General features: G+C 43.9%; 1 protein-coding gene and 1 pseudogene across 1 annotated transcript in view; both read right to left on the reverse strand.

The window, feature by feature from the left end:
* Positions 1-9,068, reverse strand: part of LOC109481723 — a 12,326-nt pseudogene extending 3,258 nt beyond the window's left edge.
* Positions 9,069-10,896: 1,828 nt separating this feature from the next.
* The window catches only part of LOC109481721 (fibropellin-1-like), a 23,444-nt gene continuing 20,031 nt past the window's right edge, over positions 10,897-14,309 (reverse strand). Inside the window, exons 18-22 of the mRNA XM_019784314.1 lie at positions 13,092-13,223; positions 12,584-12,703; positions 12,160-12,273; positions 11,476-11,553; positions 10,897-11,102 (exon numbers count right to left, since the gene is read on the reverse strand). Of these exons, the coding sequence (XP_019639873.1) occupies positions 10,990-11,102; positions 11,476-11,553; positions 12,160-12,273; positions 12,584-12,703; positions 13,092-13,223 (557 nt within the window). The 3' untranslated portion in view covers positions 10,897-10,989. The remainder of the gene's footprint in view (positions 11,103-11,475; positions 11,554-12,159; positions 12,274-12,583; positions 12,704-13,091; positions 13,224-14,309) is intronic.

Below are 14,309 nucleotides of genomic sequence, written 5' to 3' on the forward strand. Positions count from 1 at the left end.
ACGAGGTGGCTTTATGAGGTGGTTATAGCAACTGACAAGGCTTTATCACACCATATTCACCGAGAATAGGCGGGCCATTAACGCTATTATCATATAGCTTACACGATAGCCTATCCAAACTGATGCAGTGAAGAGTGACACGATGTACAATTTACCCCTTGCACATGCTGAATAGAACATAGTTCCATCTGGAGTCACCTGAGGTCACTAGGTAGAGTTCACATTCTATGTCTTCTATCTGGGTCACAGGCAGGGAACAGGTGTTCTTATGGGAGTCACCCGAGGTCATCGGAACACAACTCAAGTTATTTTTGGATTTTTTAGAAGTAGAGCCGTGTTCTATTGGGTCACCTGAGGTCATATGCGGGTGATTATTCATTTTGTTTAATGTATGGATTGGGATGAATAAATACCTGATTTTGACTCTATTTGTGACATTACGGCGACATAAAGAATGTGGAATGGAGCCTTCTGATTGGTCAACGTCACCCGGCTATATGATAATGTACAATAAAGGTTATTATTATTATTATTGAGGAGTTAACCTCCTACTCAGACTTGAGGGGCGGCGGCGTTAATTTTTGTTTATCGAGGAGCAACGCGAATTATGCCGCGCCGAAGGACGATTTGCTGTCGAGGGAGTTTTTGCCGCGGAGAGAAGGATTCGCGCTCCACTCTCCCCGTCAAAAACTCCCTCGGCAGCAAATCGTCCCTCCGCGGCATATTACTCGCGTTACTCACAGAAAAAAAAATAGCGCCGACGCCCAACAAGACTGCGAAGGAGGCTACGTACTAGATAAGACCGGTAAAAGTGAATACCTTCTTGGGTAGCCACCACTTTGACGACCACAGACAGAACGATTGCCGCCCAAATCATCTTCTCACAGTTTTACTCACGTCCGTCTCTTCAAAATTACCAGACAAATACTGCCTTCACCCACCTCTGGTCGTGTCAAAAGATCGTGATCAGGTGTTTACTGTCCGTCTGGTCTCCTAGCAACCATCGATTCCAAGTTATTTTTAACGTCTGATGAAGATACTGTACTTCCTGATTTTTCCACGGAACTGTTATGTTCTCTGTTTTCACTCTCACTTCTGTACCGTGAACTTATCATTACAGCTAACAAATAATTCCTGGACTTTCTTTTTACTGAACCTGTCGCCACCGTGAATATATTCCGTGAACATGTCTTTCTTGTTCTCAGACTGTGAACTTTTGCTACCGTGAACATAGAGTGAATTACAGTACTATTGACGGACGCAGAATGTTGACATGTAGCAACCCATGCGCTGTATATGCATGACAATGTCTAAAAATAAGACCTAAATTTCTTTCACCCCCCCCCTCTCTCTCTCTCTATCTCATCACGAACATACATACACACAAACATACGCGTGCACACTCTCTCACACGCGCGCGCGCGCATACGCACACACACACACACACATACATTCACACACACGTACAGATGCACATACGCACACACACACACATACATACATTCACACACACGTACGAATGCGCACACACACACACGCACGCACGCACACACACACACACGCACACACACACACGCACACACACACACACACACACACACACACACACACACGCACACACACACACACACACACACGTGCACACAGTACACATATATGTAGACAGGTGGTCACTATAGACAGGGTTCTTTATGTTTCTGTAATGGTAAATATTATGCTTCTGTAAAGCCAAAATAATAGTATCCACATTGTCAAGGTGGTCCTTATATGTAACTTACAGGTCCACATATTAGTGCACTGCAGCCATTCCACAAATAAATGATAAACACCAAAACAACAACAAATGCCACCATCACATTCTGTTTTTTTATTCACCCCATCAACATTTGCAGCCGAACAGCGACAGCTCACCAGTCGGTCGGCCTAACGTCCAGACAAGGGGTTACCTGTTTTAAATATATAAGGTCAACATTAGGATCAGTTGGCATGTTCATTTAACATGTATATGACTCGATATTGAAGCCTTTTTTGAAGCAAATATCCAATACTCCATTGTAAACTCTACCTCAACCAGGCTGGTAGCGGCTGGAAAGAGTAGAAAAAGACAGATAATACTTCTAGAGTCTAGTACATGTATTTACTGGGCAAATTGCTGTTAATATTTACCCGCGAGGAAAGGCCAGTGTTTGAGGCCATAGCTAGGGCAAACGAAGTCAGGTAACATTTTACACCAGAGTGGAGTGAGGAATTATGTTAATTATCTTTCGTCAGCTGCTAGGTATATTGTACACAGAAACGTGCCTATCTAGTTCTACGACTAAATTAGTCAAGGTTAGGATCAGGCACGGTTCTGGATAGTCGCCGACTCTGAGTATTAAAAGAACGAATATTTTCCCTACACGCTGTTACTACACGTGGACTCCCCAGAACCATGGCTGAGCAAGGTTATGGATAAAGCACGTAGCCTCTACCAGGCTTCGGGAGGCGGCTGGAAAGAGTGGAAATCGGCCAAATAGAGAGATAACATGTCAGGGGAGTTAGTCCGCGGTGAGAGAATAGTTTGCCGCCTCCCGAAGCCTGGTAGGGGCTAAAAGCACGGTTCTGGATGCAACAATGGACGCAACAGTGATATATCATACATCTATGCATGCACACCCTCCCGCGCCACTGACCCTGCTCGGGAGGGTGTGCATGCATTAGCCTCTACCAGGCTTGAGGAGGCGGCTGGAAAGAGTAGAAATCGGCCAAAATAGAGAGATAAGCATGCCAAGGGAGTATGGCCGTTGAGAGAACAGCTCGCCGCCCCACAACTGTTCTCTCAACGGCCATACTCCCTTGGCATGCTTATCTCTCTATTTTGGCCGATTTCTACTCTTTCCAGCCGCCTCCTCAAGCCTGGTAGAGGCTATGCATGCATAACAACTTTACCTGCGGGACAGTGTTCCGGGTTGATACAGGCTCCGTTGTGTGACACAAACCCGTCATCACAGACACACGCCGGCACGCACACAGCAAGGCAGCCGAACAGCTGGTTCACTTCACACGTTTGCGGGCAGGCCGAGCCGCAGTCGGACCAGTGGCTGTTAGCGGGGCATTCTGGTAAAGGTTAAAAACATAACAAACAAATAAGTAAACAAACAAACAAACAAACAAACAAACATCACACACACACGAGGGTTCTGTGTTCACTTCACACGTCTGAGGGCAGGCAGAGCCACAGTCAGACCAGTGGCTGTTAGCGGGGCATTCTAGTAAAGGTAAAAAAACACAATAAATAAATAACAAACAAATAAACGAATAGGCAAACAAAGATACAAACGAAACCTTACCTTTGGAAGAGTTAGTGGTCGTATTTAGAAAGTTCTATTCACAAATAGACAGGCAAAATGCCTCGCAAATCAAACAAATAAACATACATACAAACTAAACTTAAACTCTGCGTGAGTAGTGGTTATATCGACCACTGTCACAGACACAACATACAGATAGACTACCACACAATGAAAAACGAAGGAACCTTTTGCGGGGCAGTCGTCGTGGTGGATACAGGCGCCGTTGTGCTGCACGTAGCCTCTGTCGCACGCGCACCCCGTCACGCACACGGCCGCACAGATCTGGAACGGTTGGGAGTCGCACGTCTGAGGGCAGGCCGAGCCGCAGTACTCCCAGTGGCTGTGGGCACCGCAGTCTGACAGAAACAAATACATCTATAAAATAAGAGACCCAGCTCAGCTGTGTCTGTCGCTAAATACGCGAGCCTTACCGAAACCTCATTGCACTGCAAGCGCGCAGGCTGTGAGAACCAACCACTGACCAACGCTTTACATGTAAGACCCTGTGTCTGAGGACAGACCGAGCCGCAGTACTCCCAGTGACTGTGGGCACCGCAGTCTGGGAGAAACAAATGCACTTCAAAATTATCGCACAGGATAACTTTAAGCCTAGTGTGCTGTGGATCTGGCACCCAGGCTAAATACACTTAGAAGAGAAGGGGTGACCCAGCTGTGTCCAAGTACGCTAGCTATAATGAAGGGAGCTTAATTCTGGCACCATTCAAAGAAAATTCATGACTGTTTCAACTGTTAAGAATGCCCGCCGTATGTGACCAGCTTTACCGTACAGTCCGTATACTAGTACTCTCGTTACTTGAAAAGAGCACTCCATATTTCTTTCTACTTGAACATTTGTCGCAACACTATTCCGCATATGCGGTCTTGGTAAGACTACTAAAAGTAAAAAGGGAATTATCTTACCTTGGGTGGACACCACTTTGATGACCACGGAGAGAACGATTGCCGCCCAAATCATCTTCACACAGTTTTACACACGTCCGTCTGTTCAAGTTAAGAGACAAACACTGAGTTCCCCCACGTCTGTCCTTGTGAGAGGGCGGGGCTGTGGGTTTGGTATCCTAGCGACCATCGATCCGAACCTCTGACGTAAATCCTACGGACACAGGGTGTGTGGTGTTTATTCAACAGACTATTTGTAATTGTTCTTCTGTACTAAACTAGTTAGATTTTCAATATTAATTTTTGAGCCAAAAAGTTAGTGAGATCAGTATTACATGTGTCCCTTTTTGCTTTATAGATTTCTTTATCAAATTGTGGGACTACGGCACACAGATATATCAACTTTGTGTATTTAAATGTTAATTGTACTTTTGTTGTGCGGCGCTGGTAATATAAGTTATAAACTGGAGTGCAGCGTCACGCTGTCCTTGTTATGTTTTCATGTTTTGATAAATAAAAAAAATGATTGGTTTAAGTTTTAGGTACAGAAAAGTCGCAATGATAATGTGTAATAATATCAATGATTACAATAATAACAACTATTCAGCTGGGCAGATTTTGATGCTTGTCCCAGACTTCTGAATGGTCTACAAACCCCTTTGAATGGTCTACAAACCCATTCAGAGGAAAATATATGCATTTGTGCAGAAAAATATTATTTGGGGATATTTCACCCGACCACTTGTATGACTATTATTTGAACAACAAACTTACTTTGCGAATAGTCCCCAAATAACTCATGAGAGAGGTCAGGCTAAAACCATCTGGCTGCCGCATTGGACTGTAATGTGCGTCATGTACAATATGGATTAACGGTATGCCGTATGTTGACATGATATACCCAGCATATGGCTGCATAAGTTTTAGTCGTACAGTCGTTTGTCTACTTGAAGTAGCAATTTGGAAAAAAATGGCCCTTCAATATGGTAAAATAGGGTTCCACGCTGCATCACGCAAATATAATTTCTACGACTGTATATCTGTGTTGGATTATCTGACTTGCTCCAGAGACGACTACCAAAAACGACAAAGTCCGAGTGGTTTGGATACAGCTGAGACTTTATTAAACTCAGAAAGCAAGGGCAGCATCTTATCCACTTTTGATATTTGTGCATGTCGCTTAGCCTGTGATGACGCTGGATGACGCCACTGTAGATAAAGGAAAACAAAAAAATACAATATAAATATTCAATAAATTAAACACAAGGAGAATAAAGAATGGGTTACTACTACTACTACTACTACTGCTACTACTACTACTACTGCTACTACTACTACTACTACTACTACTACTGCTACTACTGCTACTACTACTACTACTACTACTACTACTACTACTACTGCTACTGCTACTACTACTACTACTACTTCTACTACTACTACTACTACTACTACTATTACTACTACTGCTGCTGCTGCTGCTGCTGCTGCTGCTACATCCTCTCACAAACAAATCTTCAAAATCTTCACAAAGCAGGACTATGCTTGATATCCAATTGAATAAACTGTAACATAGGGTTTTTTGACCCAAGTTCAACCGTTGTTGTGCTGCACACATGTGCATGAACTAGTGTTCCGTACGTTACCGGGTCCTTACCTGCACACAGGGCGTACTTGTGCTGCACACCATGTACATGTACTAGTGTTACGTACGTTACCGGGTCCTTACCTGCACACAGGGCGTACTTGTGCTGCACACATGTACATGTACTAGTGTTCCGTACGTTACCGGGTCCTTACCTGCACACAGGGCGTACTTGTGCTGCACACATGTACATGTACTAGTGTTACGTACGTTACCGGGTCCTTACCTGCACACAGGGCGTACTTGTCGCTGTAGTGCGCCCCCAGGAGAGCCCAGCTGGTCGAGTCGTAGTCCACTCCCCAGGACGTGTCGTCGCCGTGACCAACCGTGGCATGTAGAAGAACGCGTCATCAAGCCGCTGGGGGTTAGAGCAGGATGCACATAGAGTCATAAAACATGTATTACTGTTCACTACGGTACATTCGTGTACATGTACACATGTAAAGCGTCGTCAAGCCACTGGGGGTTAGAGCGGGATGCATATAGAGTCATAAAACATGTATTACTGTTCACTACGGTACATTCGTGTACATGTACACATGTAAAGCGCCGTCAAGCCACTGGGGTTAGAACGGGATACATTTAGAGTTATAAAACATGTATTCACTACGGTACAGTCGTGTACACATGCAAAGTGTCGTCAGGCCGCGAAGGGTTACTGACTAGTAGCCCACACTAGACAAATATTATTACGCTATTAGACAAATATCAGTAGACTATTACTAGGAATGTGTGTGTGTCTGTTTGTGTGTGTGTGTGCGTGTCTGTGTGTGCATGCGTACGTGTGTGTTTTTAAAGACGAAGGAGAATGGCCGTAATTACCTCGCAGTTGTGTAGGGTTGTGTCTGTGTTTAGTTTGTCTTCTGCCCTTACACTAGAGTAAACAATGACATTCTTAACCCTATCTTTCCCTTCCCATCCCCCCGACCCCCCGAATCATTAAAAACAAAGGATAAGAGGAAAGTCAGTGACCTGGCAGTTGTGTGGGAACATGGTGAAGCACAGTTTAGCTGACAGAACCAGCGGCGTGCGGCAGTCCAGGTCGTCGTGGTTGAACGCGATGCAGTCCGAGGTGTACCACTGCGTGCACCGCCCGTGCCCGGTGTAGAAGCACGGGTACCGCATCCCCGCGCCTTCAAAAAGGAGGGATTTGGTCAATGGTTTATTGGTCTGTATCAGTGAATCTGCCTGTATCTGTATAGCCGGTATAACCGCCGGCGGCAGCTGGCTATATTACACCGGTCGACTTGTTACACCTAAACCTTGAACTTCTAACACTAGACATTGTTTAAAGCTATCTAATGACAATGTCCCTACTGTACTTGGTCAAACATTACCCGCGCAATCGCAGCCTTTATAGCGTTGAATTGATGCAGGGTTTACAATCAACATATATCATGTTTGCTACACACACACACACACACACACACACACACACACACACACACAAACACACACACACACACACACACTCGCACACGGACACACACACGGACACACACACGGACACACGCGCATTAATAAATAATAAAAATAGCAAATAGATAAATAAATAAATACCTTCGCACGTGGCCTTGACGTTGGTGTTAGTCATAGGTCCGACGGCCTTGACCTTATAAAAACTCCACCCATCCCATGTGGTCAGGTACACCAACTCACCTGGAGGGAGAGAGTTGTGTCTTAAGAAGCGTGCACAATATGGTTGATCGTAGGATACCGTGCCCAACAGGTAATAACGTATTGTGACACACTGTTGAAGTATAACATCTAGGGATTCTAACTTTATATATTAGGGACATGAAGTAATACTAACTTACAATGTACAATCAGACAACTGTTTGTTACTTTCTGACCCTTATATACACAGTAAGTATCCCCAGACGATAAACAGATACGTGATACACACAAAACACGTGTACACACACACGGTGTACGAAATGTTTAACATGTGTATGTCCCTTTGATATTCTAAATTTACAATCTTTTTCTATCTAGAATTATACTAAAATATTACCTATAACATGGTTTGATATTTTTAAAAAAGAGGGCCTGCAAGGGGGGAAGTGATTACGAATTACGCAAAATTTTTGCCGCCGATTACAAATTACGTTAAAGTTTCAGAGCTGATTACGACTTTACGATTTGCGGCTAATGTACAATTACGAATTACGTTGATTTTTGCGGAGGCTGCCTACGAATTACGAAGTCTAAAACGGCCTGATTACGCCTTACGAAAAATTCTATAAGTTGTTCCTTAACGTTTGTATTACTCGCACCATATGTACATATTGGATATTCGTCATATGTACATATTGGATATTCGTCATATGCACATATAGGATACGATAAAAAGGTGTACAATGTAAGCATGTGATAACGGGGAACGTTGCAAAATCTCTTTATATTGCTGCGATGAGTTGCAATCCATTTTTTCGTGAGACTATCTGGAAACCTACCGACCTGGGGATCTGTCTAAAAAGGTGTATAAGATTAGATTAGGTGTATAAGTTTTTGGCTGGTTTCAGGCGTTTCATCTATATCTAGCGTACTTAACATATGGTAAATGATAGATTACCCTGTTGGACATGTCGACAGGGAATGACAGATACTTCGATATGTCTATCCACTTCACATTGCGCTACAGCGTCTCACTCATCTACCGTACTTGCAGGTTTTGCGTCTCTCATAAAAGACATTTCAACACGACAAGTGGACAGTGGTTAACGTATTACACCGCCATACCACTGGCGATGAGGGGAAGGGGGCATAACAGTCATGTATTAATCAAAATTTCAGCTTTTGGCCAAAAGGTAGAGTTGACAATCGCTACATCACTTTACGAAAACTACGTCTAAATCGTATGAAGAGCCGTGGCTATCTATTTCCATGCCTGAATGGGCTATATATAGCTAGGGTCAGGATCAGGTACGGTTCTGGATAGTCTCCACGTATCCAAGAGCATAGATATGCCCCAGGCACGGTTCAGTATACATGTACGCTTGGACTATCCAAATCCGTGCCCAAGCATGTTTCTGGATAATAAAAGACGGTTTTGGATACAAAAGTCAACATCTTGAAACAATCGTTGTTTAAGAAACTCACCTTGGCAGGCAATCAGAAAAGACTGCAGAAGAAGAATCCCCAGGACCGCCGGTAGACCCATGGTGTTATACGGCAGCCGCTACAACAGTTGTCTGGGTACAAATAGGCCCGTTTCCGCCCAGACCTAGTCTCTTGGCGCTAGGACTCAAGGTTACAGGTGGGTAACTTCTCACAGCAGCAATAACCTACAAATACTACAGCGTTTAATTACTAATAGAGAAATTGTAGACCTAGTAAAATAATAAAAAGAACCATTTTTGTCGTTTTATTTTAGTTTTCCGTATTTTGTTCTTGATGAAAACTTACGATTGAATATTGAAAGATGCAATAATAATAAGATATAATACTGCAATACTTAATAGTAATATTGTACAGGCCTTCTAGATTGGAATGGTCCATTATTTTGAGACGGGGGGAAAAGGTCGGCTATATCTATAATAAAGTAATTAAAAAACATGATTCCGGGCTATTTGCTCTAAATATATGCAATGAAAGTTAACATCGACATGGAGGCATACATTGTAGATTGGCTAATAACAAATAAATATATGATCCAAAACATTAACTAAAGTGAGTGCGTATTATTCACTAACCCAACGTTCTATCGGTCACAGGGTTAGGTAGCATGGAGGTTAACCTTTAGCACACTGAAGTAGCTGGTTGGCTGCCGATTCTCTATTGGTTACAGGGTTAGGCAGCAGGGAGAAGGTTAACCTTTAGCACACTGAAGTAGCCGTTTGACTTCCAAATCCACAATTCTCTACTGGTTACAGGGTTAGGCAGCAGGGAGAAGATTGAAATGGATGAAGCAAACAAAAAAAATATATTATTGAGTCTTGCAATTGCATGTAATATCGATAATTATGCGCTGTTTGTTTCTCAAAAGATATCTCTGAAGTCAGGTTCCGAATCGGCTGCCTTGTTCACTGTGACGTCACCGGTCGCCTTTAAACCCTGTTATCTGGTGGAGTGAGTAAGTAGCCTCCATCAGGCTTCGGGAGGCGGCTGGCAGGAGTAGAAATTTGTCAAATAGAGAGATAGCATGCCAGGGGAGCTGGTCCGCTAGTTCGCGTGCAGCAAACTGTACTCTCTAGCGGACCAACTCCCCCGGCATGCTATCTCTCTATTTGACCGATTTCTACTCTTTTCAGCCGCCTCCCGAAGCCTGGTAGAGGGTAGTGAATCTAGTGAATAAGTACTGATCTGTGCTGGAAGTAGTTTTATCTTCTTTTATTTTTTAATTCTTCGATGTTCAATACCGTCACTGCTTTGTGCATGTGGTGTTCATTGAATAATATTGACTATGTTTGTTTGTTGCTGATACGAAAATTTGACTTTTGGTGTCATAAGATCTTTAATAACGTAATCATGTGTCCAGATATAAAGTGGCAATAGCATTCACGTAACACAATATATTTACCCTCATAGCTTGGCCTTTCATTCAACTAATTATGTTTACCGAAGGAAAACATATTGTTTTTGCTAAGTTTCCTCTTCCTCTTCTTCTTCTCCAAACACTAAATTCTGACCTGGCCAATGACCTGATTTGTTGACGTCTGTCACCATGGTAACTGGTGTTGGGTTACATGATGTTGCAATTTTATAGCAGGAGGGATTTATACTCCTGTCTGACCATAACACGGTGTATTCCGCATCACTCTCGGTCCCAGCCCTCCCGCGGATCGGATCTCCCTCCGGCCTTCGGGCGATCCGACGCGCGGTCGGGCCGATACCTCGGGCGATACGGAATACCCCGTGTTGTATTCTATATGTATCTGAGTAAGAATTAACAGAGCAGACCATGTGTGAAGGTAAACATTATGCATTTGCTTTGTGAATGTTACCTTTCTAGTCATGGTAGATAGCGATAGATAGAGAAAATGAATGAATGCACATGACACCGAATTTTGCTGCGCGCGGTTTCTTTAATCCTAACCAGCATCGAGGATGGCCTCGAACTGTGGTAACCAGGCAGGCAGTTTAGCGTCTGGCGCGAGATTCACTGTGACGTCACACAGCCTTGCAGGAGAAGGACGCCACGCCCTCCTCGGTGCAGTACATGCCGTCCGGACAGGAGGCGCTGTTGCACTCGTAAGGAATGGCCCGGTTGGCAGGCGATGGATCTAGATGTGCACGTAAAATTTACAAGTTGTAATTAGACATGTCTGGAAGATACCATGCCTTGTCTATCACACCTTATACCAGAACAGTGGTGGCATCATGAGGCTTAAAGATACAAATGTTTTTATCGTGTATTATCTGGATTCTATTAATGGATTATCGCAAATGTATGTAGTAATGATTTCGACATTGAATTTTGTCGTGAATTCAGCCCTTGTTTAACTACACTGATCGTTAATGAGTACTTAAATTCAATACGTTATCCTCGGAAGGTTGAATGTTTTAGTTCACTTTTGGTGATTAGATAAATGGGTTTTAGGTAGGCAAAATGACGTAAGATAGCTCCAGCCATGTTCTAACGAAAGGCGTACTTACCAGTGCAGAGGAAGTAGAAGACGTGATCCTCGCAGATCCAATCATACGGACACTGGACCTGGGAGCACCAGCCAGGGTCTAGACAGAGGCACACAAAGCTATCATCTTTTAAAATAAACCAACATGTAATCACAACTTATGTTAATTTTTTTTACGGCTCTCAGTGGCCAATATGAGATGTTGTCACATCGACGCACCAAATCCGTAAGGTGTTTTTGGCACACAGACAAATTAGCCTAAGAGGCTCGGTGGGCGTCACTCCACCGTATAGGTGGGGAAGTCGTGTAAAGTGCCCTTCCCAAGGGCACAACGTCGGGCCACGATGAGTATTGAACCCGGGACCTCTCGGTTCCGAGTCCAACGCTCTAACCGTTGCGCCACCGACGCCACACGCTTATGTTAATGCCGCCACCAACATAGGGGACAGTACAATACTCGTTTTCACCTGAGCGAAGTGAGGAAAGTCGTGTAAAGTGCCTTCCCACCAGCACAAGATCGGTGGCATGTCAGGACTCGAACTCGGGACCTCTTGGTTCCGAGTCGAGCACGCTGCCGCTACGCCACACGACCCCAAGCTATGATTTATAATAAGCCAGGTAAATCTCTAATGGATTCAGAAAATGCAATTTGCTTTGAGGTTTGAGTTAAATAAAGAGTTAAAGGAATTATATTAGCTGCACAAACCTGTTTCACAGTGGACACCCTGGAATCCAGTGAGACAGCTGCAGCTGTAGGAATTGACGCCATCGTTGCAAATTCCGCCATTTTGGCACGGATTGGAGGCGCATTCGTCGATGTCTGGATAAAAAAACACGTTTCAACTTTAATTTGTGTTAAATTTAGACGCTCTTTAGAAACATTATACATCAGTTGGAACCAATATGTTAGAAACGCATAGAATTAAGAATTCTATAAATGTAAATAAGCCCGTATCTGGGGCTTATAAGACTGATTTGATGTTTTAAGTATTCAATTCATACCGGTTGACTACAACCTCTTCAAGCAAGTACATTGGGATTTAGGCATTATATTTTGTGTTTCAAGAGCATGCTTCAGAAATGCTAAACTGCCGAAAAATGAGATCATGTAGACGAAATGTAGTACTCACTGATTTCACAGAATTTTCCCTCGAAGCCGGCAAGGCAGTCGCAGTAGGTGGTGGCCTCGGCAAAGCAGGAGGTGCAGTTTCCGCCGTTCTGACACACGTTCGGCTCACATGGTTTCAGAGCTGTGAGTGTGCAATTGTATTTTGAACTTAGTGTTTATTTTCCCTGCCTGACTACTAATAGCTTTTTTTGCTTTCATTGATTATAATGACTTACGATCGGAGCATTCCCAGCACTATTTTAGATATTTCTCATTAATTTGAGTGTGTGATACTGGTTACCCTGCATTGCCTACAAAACTTGATTTAGTATTTGTTTACGTGGTAGTGTAGCGTACATAAAATCAAAACCTTTTATTCTGACTCTGATGTATTGTCTGTAACGTGAGCTATCATTCTGTTACTTTTATGGGTTGGTGTATGTTAACACCCGTAAATGATATAGAAATACGATTCAAGTTGCTTTGTGCCAGTTTTCAATGACAATAAGCCATGGTTGCAACTGCCTTACCGTCCTGACAGACGTAGTTGTGCTGCTCCGTGCACGGTGCCGTCTTTCCCAGATAGTTGTCGGAGCTGTCCAGGAGAACACACAGGTCACACGGTTCGGCAGGTTCACTGGAAGACCACTGGAAGGAGTTCGCTATAAAACAAAAATCAGTTTCAATCCTTGTGCCTTGTCATATAGGAAAGGCGTAAGAGCATTTGTGTTTTTGCAGTGTAAAACGTCTCATCAATCTAATCTTTTTTTTATAGTTAAACTGAACCCCCCCCCCCCACTATCTCAAGTCATCCGTGAGAGGAGACTTCGTTTTGCTGGTTATTCATAAGGAATTCGAAGAAATTATTAGTGACGTCCTTCTCTGGGCCCGAAAACATGGGCATGCTAGTATAGTGTAGGCAGACCCTGCACAACCTACATACACCAACTGTGTGAGGATGCGGGCTGCAGACCGGAAGACCTGCTCAGGGCTATGGAGGATAGGGAGGGCTGGCCGAAAAGTCACGACAAGACATGCCCGTAGCCAGGATTTTGAATGGGGGGGGGGTTCTTCCCACTGCTTGAGGGGACCAGCGAGCGCCGTAGGCGCGAGGTTCCTAGGGGGTCTGGGGGCATGCTCCCCCGGAAAATTTTGAAAAATGAACCTTCTAAAATGGCATTTCGTGCATTTTTGAGGGGATTTCCAAGAAAAAAATCAGAGGGACATTTTTATTCAATGACCAAGGGAGCAGTTTTTCTACTATTATAGTCCATCTTTTCAAGTAAAATCTTGCACCTTTACATAAAAAGTGGACCAAAAAGTGGACCTTTACATAAAAAGTGGACCAAAAGTGGACCTTTGAGCCTTGTGGGGGGTTCGTTCCGAACCCCCGAACCCCCCCTCGGCTACGGGCATGTGACCTGACGTTATGTCAAACAAACTGAGATATTGGATAAAAATTTCAGGCTAGCTGAACTCTAGATCTGGTTCTAACTCTTTAACATTTCTGTGCATTTTTCAAAGGTGTATGATGCTGCCATCACCTGGCTGAAGAGTAAGTCTCGTGAGGAGCACACTGTGGAGGTCATGTCCCTTATCCGCTACCCCCTCATCACGCGCTCGTACCTCAGCACCACGGTCGAGTCCGAACCCCTCCTCCAAGACAAGCCAGAATGTCTCAAGATGATCATGAGTAGGTCACACATCTCTCAGAAGCTCCAAGATGATAATATAAGAAACATAACAGT

Source organism: Branchiostoma belcheri, unplaced genomic scaffold (assembly GCF_001625305.1).
Source record: "Branchiostoma belcheri isolate BF01 breed outbred unplaced genomic scaffold, Haploidv18h27 scaffold57, whole genome shotgun sequence".
Taxonomy (NCBI): Eukaryota; Metazoa; Chordata; class Leptocardii; order Amphioxiformes; family Branchiostomatidae; genus Branchiostoma; species Branchiostoma belcheri.